The sequence below is a fragment of the Dreissena polymorpha genome, chromosome 2, assembly GCF_020536995.1.
Source record: "Dreissena polymorpha isolate Duluth1 chromosome 2, UMN_Dpol_1.0, whole genome shotgun sequence".
Lineage (NCBI taxonomy): Eukaryota > Metazoa > Mollusca > Bivalvia > Myida > Dreissenidae > Dreissena > Dreissena polymorpha.
This window is the reverse complement of record NC_068356.1, coordinates 140,176,417-140,204,340: the sequence shown is the minus strand read 5'-3', so window position 1 is coordinate 140,204,340 and position 27,924 is coordinate 140,176,417. Positions and strand designations below refer to the sequence as shown.

Genomic DNA, 27,924 nt, shown 5'->3' with positions numbered 1-27,924 from the left:
TTGATATTAAATTTTAATTTTCCCGGTGCATGCCCAGTCCTTGTCTCCAAAAAATGGCCTTGATTAGTTGACAAATCCATTATCACGTAACAAATTGACGGTGGAATGTATTCCCTTCATAACGGTACGTCGAATTTAAAACAAATCGCACGAATGGCCAGGTACATATAATTGTGTGTAGATACACGATGGTAAATTGCCCAATTCAAACCACATGTTCATATAGAAGTTCGTCTACATCACTGATTTACATACTATTTATAACACTTAATGCTGATTTGTGAGAGTTGCTATACAAGTCATGTCTCTGACATTGAGATTATGGTCCAAGAAATAGGAATAATAAAACTCCAGAAACCTCATCAGTAGAGACATTTTATAAATTTAGTCTTGTATTAAATGATAGAACCCGATTGGTCATAGAATACAGCAAACTATACGCCATTCACTGCGGCATAAAACAGCAAAATAATGTATTTAAAGCTCGTTTTGGAAAAGTCCATGTAAAGCATTTGAGATACACCCCGGCTGTATGGCGCACCGAAAGTCCCACTTTAATAGCCAGGAAATAATCATTAACACACACTTGTAAAACATAAATATCATATAACTGTTATTCAAATTAAAATGGAATATAAGAAAATTTAAATTCGATGATATTCCAACTTTTTTAGTGAACAATTAGAGCGGGTGTTCATAATTCCGAACATCTAAGCAAAGAAATCTACAGTTCGGAAATGCAACCACACTTCCGCAAATCGATGCTATTTTTAGAAACAACAACGCATACGGGACCTTTTAAGAACATCGATTGCGTGTATGGGTCATCGTACACTATTATTTTTGGGTTAAAGGAAAGGCAGTAATGTATGCTAAATCCGAACACTGGTTTCAATTCCGAACATTGGTGGTTTTAATTCCGAACACTCAAAGTGCATTCCAAAAATGTAAAATATTCAAGGAAAAGAAACAGTCAGACTAATTTATTCCACGAACAATCAAAACAAGAACATATTTCCAACAATTGTAACAGTTATGCACTTTAAAATTTCAACAATATTTGCATTCGAAAGAAAGTTTATCGCAAATCAACTGATTTTCAACACATGCAAAATGAAATCTCCGACCACAGTAAGTGCATTCAATAAAGTTGTCATACGTCTTTTCACATGCAAAACGTTTGCCGGCTTCAACTTCGACGTCACTGTATGATAACAAATCATTGATTTCCCGAAGAATTGCCTCCTCGTTCTCCTGTCAAGGTGACCAACTGGTTGGATGGTGAAACAGATGGAACTTCTGACTGGTTGGTTACCATTACAGTTTGGGCGACGAACTGGTTGGGTTGGCTGTCGGACATTTCTGATCAGTTGATTGGGTAGCGTGTCAGTCGGTGGCTGTTGGGTTGTATGACGGACAGAGTCACCGATGGCCTGGCTAACATAATATTTCGAGTGTCTGTCAAATTCGGCAAACCAACGCTAAATTATCTCTATTGTGATGACGGCCCGTTCCTTCCCTAATTGGATAGTTGTGACGAACAAATACGGATGACGCTTTAAAAACCCACGCAATGGTTGCCGTCCCAGTTTGTTAACGAGAAAAGGGGTTTCTCTGCCAGTGTCATAGAGAATCTTCTGGACCACCGTACACAGGCCATGTCTTGTTCGACCGTAGCCAACCCTACTCATATGGACCACCCATTTGGCAATTCGTTGCTCTTCGTCAGCACTGAGGACGGTCTTCGCATCGATATGGTCAGTTGCGTACTTCCCATAGACACGATCAGCGAGTGTTGTTTTGGGTATATTATACGTTTTGGAAGCCTGGCCAAGTGTCATTGTACCCGATTTTATTATTTCGACTGCGCGACCAACCACTTCTGGGTCGTTCTTTTGACGTTTTGCTTGTAATTGACGAATCATATATAAAATAAAACGAATTCATGTGTCAAGACATTAGCCTTTTATTTTAAGTTTTGGTAATTTATAAAACAATGTTCTTGTAAGTCTTTGCTTTCTAATTCTTGCAGTAAACTAAAATCATAAACACTTAAAAGAAATTCGTTTGTAATTCCGAACACTTGATTTTTGCCTTTTTTGTTTGTGAAAGCTATAAATAGAACATACACACTAGTTGGGAAATGCCTAACTAACAATATACTAGGAAAGCCTTATCGGGGAAATACTTAAATGACGTCACGTAACCTTAGGAATTAGTGAAGGTGAAATTGAGATTTGCGTAATTCCACTCAATTGACTGGTTGGTGAAACGACTTTCCGAGATTCTTCAAAATTTAAACATCCTTACCGCTCAAACATGGACGAAACGGAAAGAGTTAAGTTATGATGTAATAAATATGATGTCATATGTCAGAGTTCATGCTTGAATTATATTGTTTTTAAATGTTTAAATTTTTGTTCGGAATTAGACGCTGTTCGGAATTATGAGCACCCGCTCTATACCATAGTCTAGCGATATAATTAAGAAATAGTAAACTTCACTGAGGTCCCTATGGCATTATATAAACAGTTTGCGGCTGTCTGGCTGGTCACTGTAATGCCATTGGGACCGAAGTGGAGTTTACTATTTCTAATATTACACCAAAAAGTTTCCCCTTTACCATTGTACAGTGTTGTACGATTGTTTATGGTTTAAAAGAGATAAACTGAAGAATTTCGCAGGAATAATGACGTCATTTCGTTAAAATATGACGTCATTTTACAGTAAAACAGTGCAAATTTAGTGGTGTGTAACCCCGAACGGTCCATATACAAAAAATAGTGACCGGTCCATATACTTTTAGGTTCCTCTATCGCATTTTACAGACTGAAACCGGTCATATAGATATAGAAGGACCAATATCTCTGAGGTGTAATATTTACAATTATATCGCTGGAATATGGTATAATGGTTCACTAAAAGTTACGGTGTATCGATTCGATTTGGTTTATGATTTGAAGATGTATTCTTTTTGAAATTTTGAAAGATATACGATTGTGCGTGCAATATTATTCTTTACAATTTGACTATTATAAAAGTACACTAACAGATTAGACTATTTGGGTTTCATAATTTAAAATCAAAATTATGCTGAATCAGTTCAAGACATTCATTGTTCGCCTCTAACTTTTCTTCAAATCATATGTATTTGAACTATCTTAGTGAACATTTTTGTAATGTATTTCAAGTCATTTCTATTATCACTGCCGACTGTTGACACTCTGGTTAGAACGTCAGTACATAAACACACAAATGAATACGTTTTCAAGGGAAGTAATTCTTGTAGACCAAACAAGTATGTAATGACGTATCCTCCCTTCGAAATGTTTCGCGTGTGTATTACATGTTTGTATACTCCTATATTAAAAGGCGTACTCGCTCTACCGATATAAATAAATAAATAAATAAATATATATATGTGTGTGTGCGGGTGCATTCGTTTGTGTGTGGGTGTGTGTGCGTGTGAGCGTGCGTGTGTGTGGTTGTGTGTGTGTGTGTGTGTGTGTGTGTGTGTGTGTGTGTGTGTGTGTGTGTGTGTGTGTGTGTGTGTGTGTGTGTGTGTGTGTGTGTGTGTGTGTGTTTGTAAATGGTGGAAACCCACTACCGGTCTATCGTTACACACCAAACAACCCACTACATATTGGCAACCCACTACACAAAACCTGGTAGTGACTTTGACATTTTGCTTTTTTGGGCTAAATTTGACATTTACTTTTTAAAAATTGTATTTTTACCATGGAATTGACTTGGCGGTTTTTATTCGCGATTGTGTGTTGCCGTACACTCTTGCGCGATGTTGCCATTTTCATGTCTCACACATTTTGCTCCAGTAATTGTGCGCATGCGCGCGTGTTCCAAAATGTCCTACAAGACCGTGCTTCAGATGGGAAATACAATTTAAGGTATTTGTATGCTGAATACGTTAATTTTAAATGCGATATTAGGCGGTTAAATAATAAATGTTCTTCTTGTATGAAATAAAGCGCACGTTGTCGGTTAAACTGCTTATTTTCGTATATAAACAGATACGATTTTACTAACAAATGTCATTCGTCCTTGCTTGTAGGGACCGTTGCTTGTATCAAAATAAACATTTTCAAAGCTAACCTTTTACAAGTTTTAGGTGATGTGGAAATAAGCTCAATGGCAACGTTATTGGAAACAGAAAAAGTATTCAATTTTCATTAGTATTTGCGAAATACGATTTCATTGATTGTAGTTTTGAGAATCATATGGCTTGTTCTCATTGAGTCGTGGGTTCCCTTTGTGTCGTGGTTATAGAGATCGCGTGAAATCACTTGAAAGAACGTTCGCAGGCGCTGCAGTTCGTTCCGGTAAAAAGTTTGACAGAATCTGCGTTCATTTTACAGATCGAAAATGCGTCAAAAACAGGTAAATAATTCAATTAACCATAACCCGATGCATTTTTATACACAAATAAACACTATTTCTACCCTTATATTGTTTCTTAGTAACACAAAATCCCCTATTTATGAGTATTTCCATGTTACATCGTCTGTTGACATTTTTACACAAATGACGGTTTGCGCATGCGCGAAGCACTTGCTGTAAACACACTAAAGTTTAGGTCACACTCAACCAATTGTTCCTTAATTGAATTGTTAAAATCAATTGAGAAACAATGGGTTCACTTTGAGAATTCCAATGAAACACATTTTTGTTTTTATTTTTCAGAAACAACCTATCAGACTGATGAAATGCAAGGCATATTCTAGGGAAATGATGATGAGTGCATACAAGGCAGTGAAAGATGACCATTTGCCAGTTGATAGAGCAGCAATCATGTATGGTGTGCCAAAACAAACACTGAGGGACAGAGTGTTGAACAAAGTCAAGATCAGCTCAAGGTGGGGAAAAGATTCATTATTCACCCATGAAGAAGAAGAATTGCTTGTTAGCCATCTGGAAGGGTTGGCCCAGGTTGGGTATGGCATTAATCGCTCTCAGTTGAACATTCTTGCAGGTGATTTGGCTGTGAAACTGGGTAGACGTTTAACTGACTCCAAACTAAGCAACAACTGGTATTATGCCTTCTTGAGACGATGGACACACAGGCTGAAAGTCATTAAACCAAGGGGTCTTTCATCAACAAGAGCAGCCGCTGTCACACAGGAGAATATTGACAGCTACTTCAGGGATTTGGATGCTATTCTTACCAAGTACTCCCTGAAGTGTAAGCCACATCTAATTTATAATCTGGATGAGACTGGCATTCAGCCAGAGCATCGACCATCAAAGGTTATCACAGGAGTTTCGTCAAGCAAAACTCAAGCTGTCACCTCTCCGAATACAGGCACCACAACCATTGTAGCGTGCGTAAATGCGGCCGGAACAGCTCTACCCCCTTACTATGTGTTCAAGGGAAAACGGACAAACGATGACCTATTGAAAAATGCAGCAGTTGGTGCCAACTACGCCATGTCGGATTCTGGATGGGTAAACGGGGAGGTATTGATGAAGTACCTTGAAGAACACTTTCTGAAATTTGTTCAACGAGGATCAGGTGACATTTCCCAACCTATACTGCTCATATATGATGGCCATGCTTCACATGTCTCCATTGACATAGTCAACTGGGCAAGAGAGCACAATGTCATACTGTTTGTGCTACCCCCACACAGTTCTCATGCCCTCCAACCATTGGACATTACATGTTTTGGGCCGTTCAAGTCTATTTTCCACAATGAATGCCATCTATACATGGCTAAGCAGAGGGGAAGAGTCATAACAAAATATGACATAGCTGACTTGTCCGGGAAGGCTTACTTAAAATCCATGACACCAGCAACAATCCAGTCTGGATTCCGGAAAGCTGGCATATCGCCATTTGATCCGACAAAAGTACCAGCAGAAATGATAGTGCCGTCTAAATCATTCCCCAAAATCATTCCAGAATTGCCAATTAGGACCATGAAAGAGCTCCTAGATGAAAAGTTAATGGAAACAGCTCCAAAAGCCAAACTTGAAAAACCAAAAGCTAATAAAAATAAGACACAGGACAAAAAGAAGAAACCAAAAATGGGTGGAAAGGCCATTACAGAAGACTGTACATACTTTCAGCTGCTAGAATACCAACAACAGAGAGAAGAAAATAACACAAAAGAAAAAACAAATAGATCAAAACAAAATTTGCACAAATCACCCCAACCAAGCACAAGCAAAGGAAATATCGTGGACTCTGACATTGAAAGCGAAATTGAAGACGAAGATCCAGCTAACAACTGTTGTATATGCAAGAAGTTTTCACCGCCAGGATTGGATCAGTGTGATGAACTTGTGATCGTCAAATGGGCCCAGTGCACAGCGTGTGGTCATTGGTGCCATCTGCGATTTTGTTCACAGATCAGAGTAGTGCGCCGGCTATCTGATTTCTTCTGTCCGCATTGTGCTGAAAGAGAGTGTTAAATCTTTTGACGGTTACTGCATCTGTTAGGTTGTTTAAATAGTATTTTTATTAAATTGTTATGGATCAGTTAATTTCATTCCATCAGTATTTAATGTTTATAATTGTTTTTGTTGTTGTGTAAATAGTAAGTGACTATCAAGTAATTATTGAGTTTATGCACAGCAATGACTTTTGCATATTTGTCAATAAAATCAATTGTGAAGATATTTTGCAATAACTGTTTATTGACTTTTCTTGCATTAGCTTTATTAACAGAATTTTGCTGTTTTAATTCTTAATTATTGATCAACTAATTTGTTTATCATTTAAAATTATTTATTGTTATAGAAAATAAAATTGCATATGTATTTCAATAAAATTTTATGATTATTGTTTGAAATAAATTAGTTATAAAACACACACACACACACACACACACACACACACACACACACACACACACACACACACACACACACACACACACACACACACACACACAATAAAACACTTACTTGGTTTGCATATAACATTCAATAAAGAATGTAACCTGCAGTTTATATTGCATTAGTGTGTTTACAGCATGACATATTTGCTTACATACAACAGCCAATCAGAATCCACGACTCAATGAGAACGTATTTCCAAGATGGCCGCTTGACATGATGTAAACAAAACAAATAGTTAGAAGTTTTTGTATTCGTTTAAATCAGCAAAAAGTATCCAAATTGATTAACAAAGGGTTATACTTGTGAAATTAAATCTTAATTGATTTGAACTCTTTAGTTAATAAAATATTTTACCGATTTATACACAATTACCCACGACTTAACAAGGCAATAGCATAATCGGTAACTGGTCAGTTCGTACCTATTCTAAGCTCGTACCATACAGCATTGTACATTGTACAGATGCTGAACAAATTTGTTGCAGGCAGTCTCCGCCAAACTAGTCAAATTTTTACAGGACAGTAGGTCCTGTAACTGGGAAAAAATACAGGACCTCCTCTTTTTTCACAGGACCTACCAACTACATAAATATATTAATACAATCACACGAAAAGCGGCCATACATGGTACTTGTTTAGTTTTATGAAACATGTTCTGAAAACTATTGAACACATTTATCATTATAATTGCACTATGTACAAAAAGATTTTAGGAGCATTTCATTTTCAGGTGTTGCCGGTCGTTTTCCACCGGGAGTCGCTCCCTCGTAATATCGTAGAAACATTTTTCAAACAGTTTTCAAAGTCAAACTCGGCGGTAGCGTTTGTTGATTCTTGTTGCTAAGTGTCAGTGCGCATGTCAGAGAGGAATCTGGTCAATACGGCCTAAACCCACGACGGCTTAGATCATTGATCTCCAGCCTTTTTCACGCAGGAACATTGACTGTCAAGATCATGACATTGCGAATGAAGATGATCACAATTATTAATAACTATCTCGATTACGTCCATACAAATTGATATTTGTTTCATTTAATAATCAGATTTATAATTAAACTAATTAGCGACTAGGCCGTCATGGATTTAGACCCTCCTGACGAGCATTCGTCATATGGTAACGACGCAAAAAAATGGACCAATCAGGTGCATCGAAAAATTCCGTAGAGTAGAGCGTTGGAACGGAAAGACGCGATCGCTATTTTTATACCGAGGAAAACTTTTAGAGCCGTAAAAACATAAATAATCAACAATTTCGTTCTTTTTTTTACCGGACAATCGGTCCTGTAAATTAGACCGACAGGCCGGACCTTACAAAATTTTACAGGACATGTCCGTCGGTCCGACCATGTTTGGCGGAGACTGTGCAGGCCTAAAAAGCTAAATGTTTTGTGCAATAGGTAACTTAAATTTTTTCCGTCAGGTTCTTCTTCCATGTGATGACATCATGTCTGCAATGAGACCTCAAAGAAAGAATTTCAAGAACTTTAGGCGATAAGTGGGACAGATCTGTTTCTAAAACGGGATGAAGAAAAAGGTATGTGCATCAATGAAGGTAAGCATTTAATTGTATGCCGATTCATCATATAGACAAGTTGATCGTTATATAGACGAGTTGATTGTTATTGCTTACAATCTGTATTTTTCTTGCATGCGCAGTTACTGGTTGGGCTATGGCAAAAGCGCTGATTACTGATAGCCTCAGGGTACCAATTCTCGAATTTTTTACCGATTTTATTTAATTTGTCAAACTGTTTCAAGTTTTAAGCTGATATTTCATGTAAAAGACTTCTCTTTCTGAAACTATAAAATGTAAAGAAAACAAGCATTAATAACTCGACCTTACCGTTGGTCAAATGAAGTTGGTTATGTTTACATTTTGCAACCGATTCGGAACCAATTATCGAACGCTCACTCATGCAAGCCATCAGACATTTGCAACACACATAAACTGGTAAAATAAATTCATTTACATTGCAACTGACGTGGATAATCATTACAAATATATTTTGTTCATTTAATCAAAAGATTAATACTAATTGATACTTTGGACAAACATTTTCCTTTTTTGACTTCTCTAACTACTGCTTGTAGAGCACAGACTGAGTATTTATTTGAATTTTTTCGTGTCATTTGTCTAAATGAGAGAGAGAAAATTAAATCTAAATAGATGTAATATATTTATCAATATAATGATTCTCAATAAATGTTTTTGAATGGTACCGAGTTATAAATGTGGTTGAATGGTACCGAGTTACAAGTTGGCTTCAGTACGAATTGATCATAAAACAACTTAGTTGATTGCAACCTAAGCCTTTAAAATAATATTGTACTCACCGAGTTACAAGAGAAGTTCCGCAAACAATCCTCCACAGCTGGACAGAGTGATGCCGAGAATAATCAGGAATTCTGGGTGATTTAGTTGTCTTTACAACTTCAGCTTGTAGCATTTTCGTGGTAAATATTAAACTTTTACTTGGTTCAATGAATCTTTGTCTGCAGTTGTGTTTACAAAGTCAATAAGAGGCTGTCAAAATGGAAGTTTGCAAATAGAATGTATTCATATTGGACTTACTTAAATAGGACCCGATTTCAAATTAGATAGATAGATAGATTTATTTCGGAGATAGCATACATACTCACAATGCATCGAAACAACATGTACATAAAACAATATGAAGTAAAAACAATCATAATTGAAAAGTACATGCATAGAATGCACTATGGCATGCACACTAACGCCAAGGATTACACAAAAAAGAGTAATATCCCTTATTTCCATTGTGGTCCTTGAAATTCAACTATTCCACCGTGTGTAAATTTTATAATTTATAAAAATCGTTCGAGAATTGGTTCCGTTTGAGAATCGGTACCCTGAGGCTATGAAAAATATATGCAGTAAGTCATGTTTTTATCAGAAAATGAGAAAGAACTTCTAAAATGAATACTTTAACACAATAAATGAATTTAAGAACTATATGACACCACACCAACATCGGCTTTGGAATAATTGTATTGTTATTTTTTGTAATAATAAGCCTACATTTGTAAATGATTGAGGTTCACCGTCCATTGGTCTTCAACTTGGAAGCTCTGTCAAATGTTTTGTGACAGAAATAAAAGTATTTTATTGGGAAAAAAAGGTATAATCTTTTTGAATTAATATTGGAGCAGTTGTTGGAATCATTTTAATGAATTAACCTCGTTAGTTCTGTATGTATTTGTAATACACAAATGTAGGTGGTAAATTGGAGAGTAAAATGAACCTACAAATGATTCATAATATCAATTTAAAATAATTACATCAATATAAAACTATTTTATCCTTCAATGGACAAATAAATAAATAAATAGGTATATATATTGTGTTTTTGTTCATTGTAGTACGCATTTATACATATGTTGCAATGATTTCATAATTTATTCGATCAAAATATATGCCACTGATGTACGATGAGCTTCCAATGTTTGTATTAAGGATAAATAGTTTTTGATCAAATTCATTATTAAACATTGTTCACCACATAATGACATTTTGATACTAAAATAATCGTAATATAACATGCTTACAAGGTCATCCCTTTAAAAAAAAATAGAAAGATACAGGTTATCTATACTATACAAGTGATGATGGGGATGATTATGATGATGATGCAGTTGATAATGATTAAAAGTGCGAGCATTCGCTGATTGCATTCAAACATTTATGTTTACTGAACCACCATTTTATTGGATTAGTATTATAAAATTTTTTATTTATATGCAACAATTTATTGTCTATTGTTTCTTCTATATTATAAAATGTATTTATTAAGATGAAGAAAGAGAAAAAAAATGACACAACTGCATGCTTTTTTTAAGGTTCAAGATGAAAGCATTATTAATCTTGTTTAATTACTGGACAGACATTCGCCACCTGTTGGGGGCGGGCACTTTGGGTCACTAAAGTTTATGACACCCGTGTTAATAGTAAGTATATGTCAAACAAAGGGCCAATTATACCACGGTTTACATGTTGAAATCACGAGTGTCGACGCTTGTGAACACATGCAAATTATTTTAAAGTAGACAGCCACTTTCCATTTGTGCTTTTACATTTTGTCCAGACTTGGTAAGGTTTCAATATTCAATTTATCGTAAAAATCAAAGAATGCAATCTAATAAGAAATGTTTTTTATACATGTTGGATTAATTGCTTAGTCCATTTAGTTTATTTTAGAACCATATATATGCTGAAACAACTTTAAATGATAAACCAATGATAATCAAACGGTGTTAACTTGTTTGTACAAGTAGTTGTCACCTAAATATTGTTTGTGTATATTTATGTTGAACAAGTTGATTTCATAACTTCAAATGCTTTATTAGCGAAAACAAAAATACAATCTTACGTTTTTTATTAAAGTTATTTATTATAAATAATTATTAATATAATTGAGTTTCACTGTGTTTTGATGAGTTAAATAATTGCGGAAATTACAGTTATTTTCAACATAATCTATAGATCAGCGTAAAGCCAACTGCCTTTTTCCCACTAGTGGGCGTAGTCAGAAAATAGCAGGTGCGCGTAACGTCATTCTTCAAATTGTCTATAATAGCACATTAGAGCGTAGGCTACTTTGCTCCATATTTTCTTGCACAGTCCAGCATTTATGTTATACTAATACGAATATTTTCCATATAGGAAACAGTAATTTATAGAAACGTGATATAATGATGAATTGTTTCACCCAAACTTGATAAACTTTCCAGAAATGATATTGTTTGCTCTACACTATTTTACCTAGTACTGAATATGGATGTTTTGTGGGTGGAATCAATAGTTCGCTTTTGCAAGAGTGTTATTTAGGTTGAATTGATTAAAAAAGATATGATGCTGTATACAATTGAGCGCTTTTTAATATTAATATAAAATGATGACAATGGAATGCAAGTGGTAATAAAGTTTAACTTTGAAGAACCAAATGAATTGATATTAAATGTTGTTATATATTAGACCTATTTAATTTATCATTTTGCCTGTTCTTTATTGTACATGATTCTGATACAGTGCAATGTCTTGCAAGGACCTGTCTTGTGTAATTTGTTATAGCAACTATCTCTAAAATTAACACTTATGCCAAACATAAATACTTGTATGTTTCTAAACAACACTTTACAGGCGGACTATGTTGACGATCTACTTTCTGAAAAATTGGCTCATATGAAGAATCGGCTTACATTCAAATGTTTCCGATCAATTCATGTTCGTAGGCATAGTCAAAATAATTAAAATAAAAAATAATAAAAATAAATTGATTTAAAGTTAATTTCAGTTTTTCTTGTTTAATCTTTGCTTGTACATAAAATTAGTATTAGTAAAGTAAACAAAGGTAAAACTTTAGCTGCCCCAGCACCAGAACATTCCCATCATCAACCGCGCCTACTTGAATTACGATAGCTCCTTAAAAGAAGTGTGAGAATTATATTAGAATATAACTTTTTGTATACATTTTGAGAAAAAAAAACAACATAACACACAAATTGTATTTATCTGTTACTCTCAATTATAGAACTACTTTGAACAAAAATATTATAGCAGTTCTCTGTCTGCAGGCCCTTATGTTTTGCTAAAATCAGTTAGTTAACAGGTCTACACAATATATTTCTAAATGAAATACAAAAATAAGTATAATATAATTAATAATATTAATAAACACACATGATAATATTAATTACACACATGGCAAGATTAAAGTTCTAACCAAAAATCAATTAGGCATTCCTGGTATTAATTTCGTCAAGTCCTTCGTATAATCCTATGTATAGAGAAACAAGTTATTTATAACCGACCAATGACGTTAAACAATGCAACTTTCAATTGACACAGTGCCATACGGTACAATCGGAATGGAACAATGATAGTGTTTTTAGATCTGGAATAGCATTACTTGTAAGTTTTTATTAACTTTATTGTAATGCAACTAGTAAAATAATGTTTATATTTTATATTAAGTAACTCTTGCATGATCATCTGCACTGTTTGCAGCCGTTAAAGCTTCCTACTTTTCTTAACTTGTTGAAACGATGCTATTGTAAATGGACGTTCAACAATATGAGGTCGATATATATTTATAGGAGTAGTTTGTAAGCTGTAGTGACTTGCATAGTTTGTTTGCCAACGTAGTAACTAACTTAATTTGTATGACAGTGTAGTGACTTGCCTAGTGTGTATTCCAATTACATGACATGCCTAGTGTGTCTGCCGCTGTAGTGACTTGCATAGTTTTTATGCAAATGTTATAACTTATTAAGTCCATAGTTTGTATGCCAGCGTAGTGACGTTCCTAGCGTGTATGCAAATTTCATGACTTAGTTACATAGTGTGTGTGCCACTGTAGTGAGAGGGAGCAGTGGTCTAATGGTAGGACGCTGGCTTAGGGATCGAGATGTCCCGGGTTCGAATCCCGCCCTGACCACTGAAATTTCCTTGAGCAAGAAATTTATCCCACATCTGCTCCTCTCCACCCAGGTGTATAAATGGGTACCTGTGAGGGAAATAAGCCAATGTGCAGTGGCTGCATACTGCGCCAAGATGTTAACGGACGACTTATGACCCAGTGATCAGGGCAAAAATGTAAAGCGCCTTTGAACGCACATATCGAGTATGAAAATGGCGCAATATAAATGTGGTACAAACAAAAGTGACTGGCTTAGTTTGTATGCCAGTGTAGTGACTCGCCTAGTGTGTATGCCAATTTCATGACTAACATAGTGTGTAAGCCACTTTAGGGACTTGCATAGTTTGTATGCCAATGAAGTAACTAGCTCAGTTTGTATGCCAGTGTAGTGACTCACCTAGTGTTTTTTCATGACTTACATAGTGTGTGTGCCACTGTAGTTACTCGCCTAGTTCGTATGCCAATTTCATGACTTACATAGTGTATGTGCCACTGTAGTGACTTGCATAGTGTGTATGCCAATGTGCATGTAGTAACTTCCATAGTTTTATGCCAGTTTAGTGACTCACCTAGTGTGTATGCCAATTTCATGACTTACATAGTGTATGTGCCACTGTAGTGACTTGCATATAAATATAAAATATTTATAAAATTTTATATACTATATGGTTAAATATGTATAATATTGATTAACTTTTACAAATCTTTTATTGTTTATTTCTCTTTCAATTAGGTTTGATGAAACTACAGAAGATGGCAGTTTTGGAAGGCTTGTAAATGACTCCACACAGCCCAATTGCAAAGTGCAGTGCTTTGAGGAGGAGGGTCTACCAAGCTTGTATGTTGTTGCCCTCCGTGACATTCTGCCACTGGACAGACGCTACAGGTGACTGTGCCAGTGTCATCTCTCGTGCAGAGAAGAAGTTGTGTATAATTATGGTGCAGGACCATATCCATGGAGGAAAAAGGTACTTATTAATAAAGAAATGTTTCCTCTAAATGGCCCTTTTTACACCCCCACTACTAGATGATCCGTCTGTCCCAAAATTGGCTGTCCTCTAACTTCCTGATGAATTGCCTGAGGCCTGTTTCTACTGCCTTCATGGGTCCGATAGTCGGACCCTTTCCCAATGCCAAATATGCATAGTTTTTCCCAATTCGTACCCCAAAATTCCCAATTTAAAAAAAAAACCTGTTATTTTTTAGCTCATCTATGCTATTATGACCTGTCTTTTTCCGTCTAGGGGGGTCGTGTGTCAACATTTTTACTTAAATGACATCTCCTACTAAATCGATGGGCCAGTCTTGATGTAAATTGCCAAGAGTGAAAGTTTTTCAAAGAATTGCATGCCAACCGAAAGGAAAAAAAATCTCTCTAAAACTGCAAGGTTTAAGACTTTAATAGATATTTGGCATGAAGCATCGTCTGTTGGAACTCTACCAAGATTGTTTGAAGTACATTGTAACGCCCATTTATCGCAGACCGGTAATGCGGCCTACTATGGCATGCAATGAAGCATGAAAACAGTCGATTAGTGACAGTGTTGTTTGCACACAGCCGGGGTTGTTTTTAATATTTAAGAAATAACTAATTAGTGTCCCTGCATAGGTTATAATGGCAGTTTACTGTACTATAAGTCGTTAAATTTCGCAACTGGTCATTCTGTCTCTGTACACGAAATACATCGCAAAAATGGATACGCATAATACTGTCACACGCAAACATAAACAATTCTCGATTACTGAGAAGATCGAGATAATAGACACGAACTGAAGAAGATGGCAACAGATTTCCATTGGTCATTCCATACTGTTTGATAGGAAAGTATGTGTACATAACATTATTTCATTTATTTTGGCAGTCATTTTAAGGATCATCTCATGCTATTGAATTACATCAATAGATATACCCTGTTGAAGGTTTTATAGAGATGCCACTTAAGCAAACCTTTATACATAAAATATTGATTATCTAAAACTGAACTAACTACAATGCATTGCAGTTATAATGTGATCAAAGTCTTCTAGTCATTTTGTGAGAAGGAAATTTAAGTTGTTGTGTCATATTTGCTGCTATGTTTCATATACTGATACAGTGTGCGAAATTCAGATTTTAAAGTATTAGCCCAAATTCTTACATATATAAAAAGTAAAATTTCTTAGTAGCCCGACTATATAAATGTTTAAATTGTTCCCACTAGCCCGAATGGATTTTCACTAGCCAAAACCCTTCAGGCTAGTGCGAATTTCGCACACTGCTGATAGGTAGCAAACAAAGTTAAGTCATTAAAAGTTACAGTTTTATTTATACAGAGTTTTTTTATGCCTCTGACATCTTGATGCAGGACACATATAATGATTGTGTTGGCCATCAGTAAATCCGTCCATAGGATGGTCTAGCGCAGGGATTGACCTTTACTGTTGGGAGGGGACGGTCCACAGGACTGGCTACCCTCAAAGCCCACTTGTTTGATACTGAATATGCATGTACTGGTCCTGATAATCAAAAAACACCAATTTGCATTATCCCATAGTGCATACAATAGCATAAAAATCCAAATGATTATCAAAATTGAATTTTGGCAAATAATAAAGCACATATAAATATTTTCAATGTATAATATAACATATTTCGCTTAGAATATTATAAACCATTGTTGCTTAAATAAAGATCTAATATAGAATACTTTAACTTGACTTAAATTTGACACTATGGTTTTTTGTGTGCTGAGCAATCAATAAGCAATTAGAGCAATTTAAATATTTATCGATATTTGATAGGGCTTTCCATTTCTTTTTGTTTTGCAATAATTCCTAAAATGTGAAATCTTGACATGAATTTTGCTTACTTTGATTGTGTGTTTTTTAAAATAGGGTTACAATTTAAAACTGCCTTTTGTAGAAAAAATAATTGCTGAGTTGAAAAGTTGTTCATCAACTATTATTGCGTCTGGAGAAATACTAATGATATCCAATTTTAGTCAAATAATGGCCTAATGACGCATATAAGCCAACCTCACTTTGGCCTTGACATAGTTTGTACTTAAAATATTAGAAATGGGTCATCCTACACGAGCAATAAGCCTGTGTGGGCAGTGAGCACAGCATCTTGTTTTCAAGGAAAATAAAAATATGCCTAATGTGTATTTTGTGCTCTAATATATAAACTAAATAGTACATGTACAAACACATTACTGGGATTATACATATAAATTACAAAATAGCCTATGCCTTCCAACACAGCTTGTCAGGGCATAATATATAATAATACAGTAAATATATAAATGAAATGTCGCTATTTAATTTGAAACATGTTTTGAAATCCAAACAGTATTGTTATTTTTAAACTGCAATTCGAAAAGCTGTGACGTTATAGTATCCAAGCCAGGCGTGAGACCAGTCCATTGCCTACTTGAAGTTTAAACAACGGAAAGGTAAGTATTTAAACCCTGTAGATTATTTTTCATGGCATTGTGTAATATGACGCATGTTGCATTTAGCTACAAAACTGTGTTTTTGAGCAAGCAATCAATTTTATTCGCCTACAACTCTTATAAAAAAAAAAATTAAATTGATATCAAAACTTAACAATTAGTCACGTTAAGCAGTTTGATCTGTAATAATTGACAAAATCCTGTCCGTATCAATCCTCGAGCCATATTTACTGTGTTGCAACAAATAAGAGCACAGCAAATATGAGTGCAAGAAAATCGGAAGCTGTCTTAATAAAGATAACTAACAATAAAGAGCTTGAAACTAGATTTTTAGCTCTTGTTACATTGTTCAGAAAGTCGATAATGTGAATGTAAAGAAATAGTTTTTCCTGTTCTAATTCATAGCGATAAAACCTGTAGGCATTTTTAAAAGACAGTGCTAGTAGCATTGTAAACATATCTGGTTTATTAAAGTATGTACATTTGATCTTTCCTATCAGTTATTTGCAAAATAATCAGATTAAAATGACAATAAAACTTGAAAGCAGACACGAAAGCATTGAATGACAAAAAAAGTGCTTCCATAAGCAATAAATAAACAAGTACTGATGTAGATTTCTTCCATCGTTTATTAGGGTTATGTACTTTAAACCAACTGTCAATTTAACTTGTATGTTCAGATGAAAACTAATCGTTGCTTTAAAACAAGCTTATTGTTCATTTGAAAGCAATGATTGTTCTGAACTTTTATTCAATTTTAAATTTAAATATGTTTATTTACTTTATTTGGTTAATTTTATTTATGTCACTGTATCTAATGAAAAACTCTACCCAATCTAAGGTAGCGTTCCCCTCTCATCATTCTGTTTATACAAGAAATGCAGTTATAAAGTAAGTACTCAATTCTAATTTGATAATAACTTTAAAAAAGATAATGAAATCACTGGCATAACACTTCCTGAAATACTAGATTATTGTTTGATACTATCTTAGTTTTAAGAATTAAGGGTTATACTAAATTGACCTGAAATGCTCTGTAGGTGTAGTATATGCTACTAGTAATTCTTATCTACTGGTTTCATTTACTGCCCTTTTGGGGGATCTTTCAACTTGCTTTCTTTATGAAATACATGAAATTACATTGTTATATTTGTCAATGCTTAAAGAAACATTACTACTTAAAATGAAGGAAAATTTTGTTCAATATTTCGTAAAATAAAGCTAAACAATTAAAAATCATTGTATCTTATGGAAATTGCCAAAATTTCAACGCCAGACGTGGTCTGATAAAATAGATGTTTGTAGATACAAAATGCGCGTTTTTATTCTTGTTTTACATATTTAATTCGATTTAATAACATGGAATTAATTGTGTCACAAATAAATAAAAACGAGCATTTTGTATCTACAAAATATATGTTATCATACCACATCCAGCATTGAAATTGTGGCTATTGCTATAAGGAACACTGATTTTTAAGGTGTTTACTTTATTTTACGAAATACTTTACAAAATTTTCATTGACTTTGAGCGTTATAGAGGCTTTAATTGGTGGCTCCCAAAGTGATAACCCATGACAATGCAGGCTCTAGTGGCCTGAGTGTTTGTACACACACTCTACATGCAAGTCACTACACAGTACACACTCTGCAAGTCAGTACACACTATGCAAGTCACTACACAGTACTCACTCTGCAAGCTAGTACACACTATGCAAGTCACTACACAGTACACACTCTGCAACAAGCCAGTACACACATGCAAGTCACTACACAGTACACACTATGCAAGCTAGTACACACTATGCAAGTCACTACACAGTACTCACTATGCAACAAGCCAGTACACACATGCAAGTCACTACACAGTACACACTATGCAACAAGCCAGTACACACATGCAAGTCACTACACAGTACTCACTATGCAACAAGCCAGTACACACATGCAAGTCACTACACAGTACACACTATGCAAGCTAGTACACACTATGCAAGTCACTACACAGTACTCACTATGCAACAAGCCAGTACACACATGCAAGTCACTACACAGTACACACTATGCAAGCTAGTACACACTATGCAAGTCACTACACAGTACTCACTATGCAACAAGCCAGTACACACTATACAAGTCACTACACAGTACACACTATGCAAGCTAGTACACACTATGCAAGTCACTACACAGTACTCACTATGCAACAAGCCAGTACACACATGCAAGTCACTACACAGTACACACTATGCAAGCTAGTACACACTATGCAAGTCACTACACAGTACTCACTATGCAACAAGCCAGTACACACATGCAAGTCACTACACAGTACACACTATGCAAGCTAGAACACACTATGCAAGTCACTACACAGTACTCACTATGCAACAAGCCAGTACACACTATACAAGTTACTACACAGTACACACTATGCAAGCTAGTACACACTTTGCAAGTCACTACACAGTACTCACTATGCAACAAGCCAGTACACACATGCAAGTCACTACACAGTACACACTATGCAAGCTAGTACACACTATGCAAGTCACTACACAGTACTCACTATGCAACAAGCCAGTACACACTATACAAGTCACTACACAGTACACACTATGCAAGCTAGTACACACTATACAAGTCACTACACAGTACACACTATGCAAGCTAGTACACACTATGCAAGTCACTACACAGTACTCACTATGCAACAAGCCAGTACACACATGCAAGTCACTACAGAGTACACACTATGCAAGCTAGTACACACTATGCAAGTCACTACACAGTACTCACTATGCAACGAGCCAGTACACACTATACAAGTCACTACACAGTACACACTATGCAAGCTAGTACACACTATGCAAGTCACTACACAGTACTCACTATGCAACAAGCCAGTACACACTATACAAGTCACTACACAGTACACACTATGCAAGCCATTACATACCATGCAAGTCACTACACAGTACTCACTATGCAAGCTATTACAGCATAATTAATTAATTTGACATGAGATCTATACAGTTTTCAAGCTCTTCATTAAGTTCATGAGTATGATTTTTATTTTTTATGTGTTTTAGTAATAAATTTTTTAATCTTCAGGACAAGTTTGCTTTATACACTGATGTCGGAGCTTGGAGAAATTCACTTGACTACATTACCCAGCTCAGGCAGTCTGCAATACTCAAAGAAGTGAGGACTCTGAGATAAATAATTTGTACGGATCATGGTGATAAAACAACATGCATCATAGATAGCTAAATCAGGGCTTTTTCCTTCTGTGAGAATGGGCTTTCACAAATTTGAGAAATTGGCGACTCAAATTTCACAATTTCAAGAAGTTTGTGACTCAAATTTTCAAAACTTAAGAAAGTTCACGACTCATTATTTCACAATTTTGAACAGTTTTTGACTCATTTGTTCACAATTTTGAACTGTTCGCGACTCTTTTTTTCACAAAAGGAGGGTTGGGGCCAAGGCCGCTCCACAAAAATAGGAAAAAAAGCCCTGTGAATGAGTACTTTGTATTAAGTAGTGTGTTAATTTTTGAAGGCATTATGAATACTATTGTGTGAAAATCTGTCATAGCCTAGGACTATAATTACTATATTTAATAAAACTGGTCCAAGGAATTTTGACTATATACTTTTGGTAACAAAATCAAACATGTTACCACTGAGACAATCAAAAATTATAACTGAAAGCTATATTTTAAGGATATGTGAGTAATGATAATACATGTTTTGACATTATTGGAGTTTTCAGACATAAGTGGAATGTAGGGCACCTGTGTCATTTGGACATATTTCTGTTTGAATCTGTGACAATTTTTTGGATATTTGTCATTTTGTTATGTAGACAATTCTCTTTGAACATTGTGGCATGCGTAAAAAAGTTTTTTCTAATGTTTATAAGGTATTGAGCTTTTCAAAGAATGAATTTGTCTGTGCCATGTATATTGTTGGCTAAGGGATTAAATTTGTCTTTAAAGGGATCTTTTCACTGCTTTGGTTAATTGACAAAATTGAAAAAAGTTGTTTCAGATTCGCAAATTTTCGTTTTAGTTATGATATTTGTGAGGAAACAGTAATACTGAACATTTACCATGGTCTAATATAGCCATTATATGCATCTTTTGACGATTTTAAAACCTAAAAATTATAAAGCGTTGCAACGCGAAACGATTGAATAATTTGGAGAGTTCTGTTTTTGTCGTTAAATTTTGTGAAACTACGAATATTGCTTATATAAGGTATAAAATACGTCAAGTATGTGTACTCGGCGGAATAGCTCAGTAGGCTAAAGCGTTTTTACTTCAGGACTCTGGCAGGACTCCAGGGGTCACTGGTTCGAAACCTGCTCCGGGCCATGTTCTTTTCCTTTTTTTAATTTTATTCTTGATTTTTTACTGGAGCTTTTACGATCCAATGTTTACATTTATCAATATGAAGCATTTAATGAATAAGTTAAAAAATGCCAAAATCTGTGAAAAGGCCCCTTTAAAGTGGGGCTCATAAAAACTTTTATCTGCAATATGTGCCAGTTATCCACTTAAATTGAACAGGATGGGTCACATATAACTACACCGCATTGCATTGCTGCGTGTCCCTATTTGAATGCTACACTGTCCTCAGTTTGACTTTTCACTGTCCTAATTAAATAAGATATTACTTTTTAACCAGGTTTTCCGAAGGAAAAATTAACCAGGTTTTCCGAAGGAAAAAACTGGTTATTAGATTGGCGAATGCGGGCGGGCTGGCTGGCTGACGTGCTGGCTGGCTGGCGGGCGGGCGGAACAAGCTTGTCCGGGCCATAACTATGTCGTTCATTGTCAGATTTTAAAATCATTTGGCACATTTGTTCACCATCATTGGACGGTGTGTCGCGCGAAATAATTACGTCGATATCTCCAAGGTCAAGGTCACACTTTGAGTTCAAAGGTCAAAAATGGCCATAAATGAGCTTGTCCTGGCCATAACTATGTCATTCATTGTGAGATTTTAAAATCATTTGGCACATTTGTTCACCATCATGGGACGGCGTGTCGCACGAAAGAATCACGTCAATATCTCCAATGTCAAGGTCGCCACGACTAAAAATAGATTTTTTTAAAAACAAACTTACAAAGGGGGTTAGTTTTGTTTGTTCATTTCAAAAGTTCAGTTTGAGTTTTCTCCCTTTATCAGATTTTTTTTTCACAATGAAAACCTGGTTTTGTGACAATTTTGTCCCTTGTTATAATAATATTATACAGTTCTTGATGACTGCAGTGTCCACGACTAAGATGTTGAACCAGATGGCCTACATCCAGAACTGACGCATGGAGTTCAAAACTACATGGATAAAGGTATTCTTTTCTGTAAAACCTTTTGAAAAAAAAGATTTCATGTACCTCAGGCTAGTTCAGTTTATAGGGAATTTGTCCATAAACCCCACATTCAAAGGTTAGATTCAAATAAAGAAGGAATTTATACATATGGAGGTGCAAAACAGCTTGGAGCAAGATATTCTTTGGTGTGAAACATGTTGAAAAAAAAAGGTTTACATATACATCCAGCTAGTTCTATTATTTTGGAACTGGTTGATCAACCTCACATGCACAAGTTGGATGACAGTGACAGTCACAATGTTTACATTTTAAAATTAATGTATGTGGCTCAATCTGTTTTCTTATGTCATGTTGTTACATGTACAGTGATGAGTCTGCATCGGTTACCTTCTAGGCAGCTACGTTCGATTCGGCTTAAGGTCACCATAGTTAGCCCAGACAGCCCTCCGGCACTTTGTCAGAGGACAGATCATCTGAGATGTGATTGAGAGTCATGAGGTAACCGCTGTGCAAATATTTGGCTCGGATCTGACAAACCGCAAAAAGTTTGCCTTTTAAAGAGTGTGGCATATCATTCCAACAAGGTACATTTTATAACAAAATGATTAAATACTTGTTATATATACATTTGTCACTGTGAGACCATTATTTAGTTTAGCTGTTCGTAATGTTATTATATTTTAATAAGAGTGAATTGAAACCTAAAATTTTTGTATTGTATTTTCACCTATATGGAACATGTGTTAGTAAATGTTTTTAATGTTTCTTATGATTCGAGACAAATAGTGTAAGCATTTTTTGTTTTGATAATATATTAATTGTAATGAGTTAAATATTTTAGAAAAATATGTACAGTACTATATGCGTAAATGCATATACTTCACATTTCTTATTTTATCCGAGGAAGAACTTGTCCAAAACACTCAAATGTTGAGTTTGTAAATATGTTTTGACATTTTTGGTGGTCAGTAGTTTTTTTAGATTCTCGTCTTGTAGTTAGTTCATGTACTGTAATAAGGTATTGATAAGAAAAGTTTATTGGTTTGGTTTAAAAATGTATGAAGCGTTTAGATGATTAATTACTTCAATGTATAACTGTCATAGACTTTATAACTGGCGATTTATTTTAAATAAAAATTAATGTTGGATTGATTGTGGCTTCAAGTCACAGAAGACATCTCAGATACAGATCATTCCTGGAGTTCAAACATCACATTAAATTATTTCATTTTTCATATGTTAATGTTTGGACTAACAATAGCAAATAAGCAAGCATATACACGTATATATATATCCAGTTCAAACTGTGTTTGATTTCAGTTATAAGTGCGGTGTAAAATATTCATATTGTATAAACCATAAACTTAAACATAACAATTACAGATGTGCATTGCCCCATCACCTTTGTCCAGCCACCTGGCAGATTCCCTGCGGAGTAGTTGTGTGCTAACTTCTCGGGTTCCATCACCAATGATGGCTTCCCCAAGGCTACAACTACATACAGAAGATGATAGTCAACATTCAGCTTGTGATGTAAGAAACGGGCATTCAGCCGGCGAATATAAACCAGCACACCTTAACTGCTTGGTAGGTATGTAGTTACGAGTACATGAAACTGTTTAGTTGTTGAAAATTAAAAATTGTTTTCCCTTGAATCATCAGTAGCAACATTAGCCAATGTAAATTTTGATGTATTCTTAATTAATTTATCATGGAAACTTTGAAAAGAACAATTTAAGTGTTAATATCTGTAACATTATTGTTAATTTTATTATTAAGCTAAATAATGTTTTTGTACATTACTCTTTCTTGAATAAATTTGGGATAAAATAATTCCACTTTCCAAGCACGTGTACTTTGTACACATGTACATGTATTTGACTTTATCTGTTTGTTTTACATTTTTATACTAGTTGATAATAGTAAATGTAGTTGACAGAAATAATTGTAAACAATATTGCTGTTACTGGAAAAATCCTTATAGTGTAAGCAAACACACCTTTCCATATGGAGAGGAAATCCAGGTTCAAATCCTGGTGGGGATCCCATATAAGCAGCAACTTACATAATGTGCATATAAATTATACAAATAATAGTATATGTTGTCATAGTGTGTGATATTTAATATTCATATTAAAATAGTTATTAATTTTTTGACATTTTCTCTATCACACACACACACATACGCAATATACGCTGGCAGTGACATATTATGTATTTTTACTTTATGTGATTTATCATTAGGACACCATCATTAGCTTTACGCTTCAAAAAAGGCCCATCACTTTCTCCTGGCAATTAATTATAATTATTACCCTTTTTTAATTTAAAAAGAAAAGGGTTTGTTTTCAACGAGTGTGCATCTTTTTTCAACTACAGAATCTGATGTTCATATCTTCAGTGTCTTATTATAAGGCAAATACTGAAATAAAATGAATATTTCATGCAGTTTTTGTGTCAGTTTTCATGTGCAGTGCTCATGGAAAGTGCAGGGAGAGGATCTTGCTGGAACAGGTGCTCACCCTTCAGTTGGCTCGATTGGTAGCGCCCAAGTCACTGCCAGCGCCCATGAAAAGGCCAGATGCCCTGGAGATGGGAACCACTGACACATGATCAGTTCCCCATCTAGAGCAGCACTAAAGGCGACCTCCATAAAGCCTACTTTCTGGAATACATCTGTGTGCAGAGCTTGTACATCAAGTTGAAGACTTACAATTCATCTCATTGACAGTGATACAACATTTAAACAAAACCGTTTTATGACTGAAAAATCTAAATAAAAACAAAATATGTTGTTGCCTTATACCAGTGTCATGGCACACTGGTCGCTTTACTATATGCTGCAATAAATTGCTTCTTTTCAAGGATGAGGCTTTGTTGACTGCTTTAATAAATATATAATGTAAAATTACCTGCTCAACTATGAAATTATATGAATCAAATATTGTGTACAACTACTGCTTGCCTCATTAAAAAAACACAATATGAAGCTTCATTACTAAATGTGTCCGCAAAATTTTATTCCCGATTCTGATCAGTGACTCCTTTGTGTAGCTTATGTTTAACGACTGTTCAGTTTAGTTGCTTTTTTGACCAAGTTAGTTATTTATCAAATACAGTGTACTTTTCTAATCATTTTGCTCTATGTTGTATAAAGTTACTGTTCAAAATGAATCAGATATCTAAGATGAGTATTGTCTAATCTTTTTTAATTAAAATCACTTGTCATAAATATAACTTCCTGGGCTAGTTTTCAAAATTGCATATGCATTGCGCAAAATGTTTGTTCATTTGAATTCAAGTGTTTCAACAGTCAATAAATTAATATTAAATAAAAACAGTTTTAGTTGAATAATAATTGATGTTTTGGCTATTCGGTCTTTTTTACACTTACACAGTATTTCTATACAATTGCGGATAGAATTGAATTACAGATTGATATTATTTGACTATTTGACAATTTGCATTCTACTGATTAATATACACAATCGAATAATTAACATGTATCTGAAAATCAAGAATAAATACAGTAACTTATTGTTATGAGTTATTACGGATTAAGTTCATATTGTATATTAATGTACATATATATCTTGTATAGTTGGTTGCTCATTCGATGATGCAGCCTGTCAAGTTTATAAATGAAGGTCACTCGCTGAATGCCAGATATATCCAAATCTTTCATTTACATTTAATTGATTGTATGTCTTTAATATAATTAACGGGTACTTCAAATATAGAAATGTTTTAAAATAGGTATCGTAAGGAAAAAAATAATCATAAGGTCCGTTTTGCGATAGACGTCTGCAGTCGAACATGAATTTTGCTATTATAATAACCGTGTAAATAAAAACTATACGCAACTACAGTGCCTTTAACGATAATCGATTTTTATGCCCCCGAAGGAGGGCATATAGTGATCGGACCGTCCGTCCGTCTGTCCTTCCGTCACACTTTGCGTTAAGGTTTCTCAAAATGCTCATAACTACTATGTCCCTTGAGATATAACCTTCATAATTGGTATGCATGTGTATGTGGAAAAGGCCTTTCCATACGCACAAACATGTTGACCCCTGTGACCTTGACGTTCAACCTAGGGTCCGCATTTGGGTTTCGAAATCTACGTTTAGGTTTCGAAAAATGCTCATTACGTCTATGTCCCTTGAGATATAACCTTCATATTTGCTATGCATGTGAATATGGACAAGGCACCATATGCACACAAACTTTGATCCCTGTGACCTTGACCTTGAACTTAGGGTCCGCGTTAAGGTTTCGAAATCTGCGTTTATTTTTCGAATTATGCTCATAACTTCTATGTCCCTTGAGATATAACCTTCATATTTGGTATGCATGTGTATATGGACAAGACCTTTCCATACGCACACACATTTTGACCCCTGTGACCTTGACCTTGAACTTAGGGTCCGCGTTTAAGTTTCAAAATCTGCGTTTATGTTTCGAACAAAGCTCATAACTTCTATCAAGCGTTTATAGGGGGCATAAGTTATCCTATGGTGACAGCTCTTGTTTTCTATATAAATATATATATATATATATATATATATATATATATATATATATATATATATATATATATATATATATATATATTATTCAAAACGATGCACTACTGCAAATGATGTTCTGTGCACTCGAAGTGTCACATTAACAATCCTTTACAATTATGAAGTTAAATATTTCTTTTATAAAATCGTACCCTATGTGATAAGCAATCATTTTATAAATACTTCAAAAGCTTAAGTAAAAATTAACGAACACCTATTCTCATTGATCAGCTATCGCGTGTGCATCTAATAGCTATTGCATGCGCACGTTATCACTCTTACGTGCACACTTAATAGCTATCGCATGCGCACGTATTAGCTATATCATTCTAACACAGTAACTGTAGCGTGCGCTCATAATTTTATTGCGAACATGATCAATACTATCGCCCGCGTATGTAATACTATCAAGAGCGCACGTTATAATAGTGTAACGCACATAATAACTTAAGTGTGTGCACGTGATAACTATCGCGTACTCGCGTATTTACTATCACTTATGAAATAGCTCTCTTAATATCGCTGAACCATTATATCCCAGTTTCAGCATATCGGTCTTTGCATGGCGCACTCACGACCTCCAAGATATACACAGAACGCAAAGGTGCTCGTTATGCAGTCGCCGGCAACGTTTGGCGCAGCGACTAGGCATAGGCGCCATGTCGCCGCGATTACTTTGACCTTATTTCAAATAGGGTCGCCGTTCAAATGCATTGAATATGACTTTTGCAAGAGGCTATAAAGAGAGTGCGTATGAAACGCCGTAGAAACACATCTTTGGCATCGTTATCTCTACAGGCGCTGTATAGACGCGCTAGAAAACGTTTAGGGTCGGAGCCATCGGCGTGATGTGTTGGCGTCCTTCAAACCTGCTTATACACCTATAAGATGTCAGAAAGCAGCCACCAAACCAACATACATAAGGATATAGCGTCTGTTAAAAGCTTGCTTATCAACATTGCAATGCAAATGTATATTTACATGTTTTAACTTAAGACATATTTTAAATACATGTAGACATGTCGACATATAATACGCTGTCATTAGTGACAGGTCACACTGTCCTCAGTTATGGATCACACTGTCCTCAGTGATGGGTCACACTGTTTTCGATGGTCGGTTGCCAAAAAATAAAAATAAGCTTTGTTTTGGATCCTGCGTCCCTTTTCACAAACATTTAGAGTCTGAATCCGATACTAAAATACAAGTTACTAAACTGTGAGACATCTTCAGCTAGAAAATTGTTTTACTCTACCTGGTCATCTAAGTGTTGTCAACACTGTGATT

At 35.1% G+C, this 27,924-nt stretch overlaps 1 protein-coding gene and 1 long non-coding RNA gene across 3 annotated transcripts; both read left to right on the top strand.

The window, feature by feature from the left end:
• The first annotated feature begins 4,366 nt into the window (after nucleotides 1-4,366).
• On the top strand, nucleotides 4,367-6,588 carry LOC127869211 (uncharacterized). The gene is made up of 2 exons (XM_052411576.1): nucleotides 4,367-4,395; nucleotides 4,699-6,588. The coding sequence occupies exons 1-2, from the start codon at nucleotides 4,381-4,383 to the stop codon at nucleotides 6,427-6,429; spliced, it is 1,746 nt and encodes a 581-aa protein (XP_052267536.1). The 5' UTR covers nucleotides 4,367-4,380; the 3' UTR covers nucleotides 6,430-6,588.
• A 10,059-nt stretch (nucleotides 6,589-16,647) lies between these two features.
• Nucleotides 16,648-25,307, top strand: LOC127870453 (uncharacterized). Of its 2 annotated transcripts, none has more exons than XR_008044828.1 (6): nucleotides 16,648-16,728; nucleotides 19,843-19,932; nucleotides 22,011-22,087; nucleotides 22,464-22,653; nucleotides 23,453-23,656; nucleotides 24,531-25,307. It is a non-coding gene; the product is annotated as an uncharacterized LOC127870453 (long non-coding RNA). The 2 variants fall into 2 exon arrangements; XR_008044829.1 differs by having other exon boundaries at nucleotides 23,453-23,660.
• The last annotated feature ends 2,617 nt before the right edge of the window (nucleotides 25,308-27,924 follow it).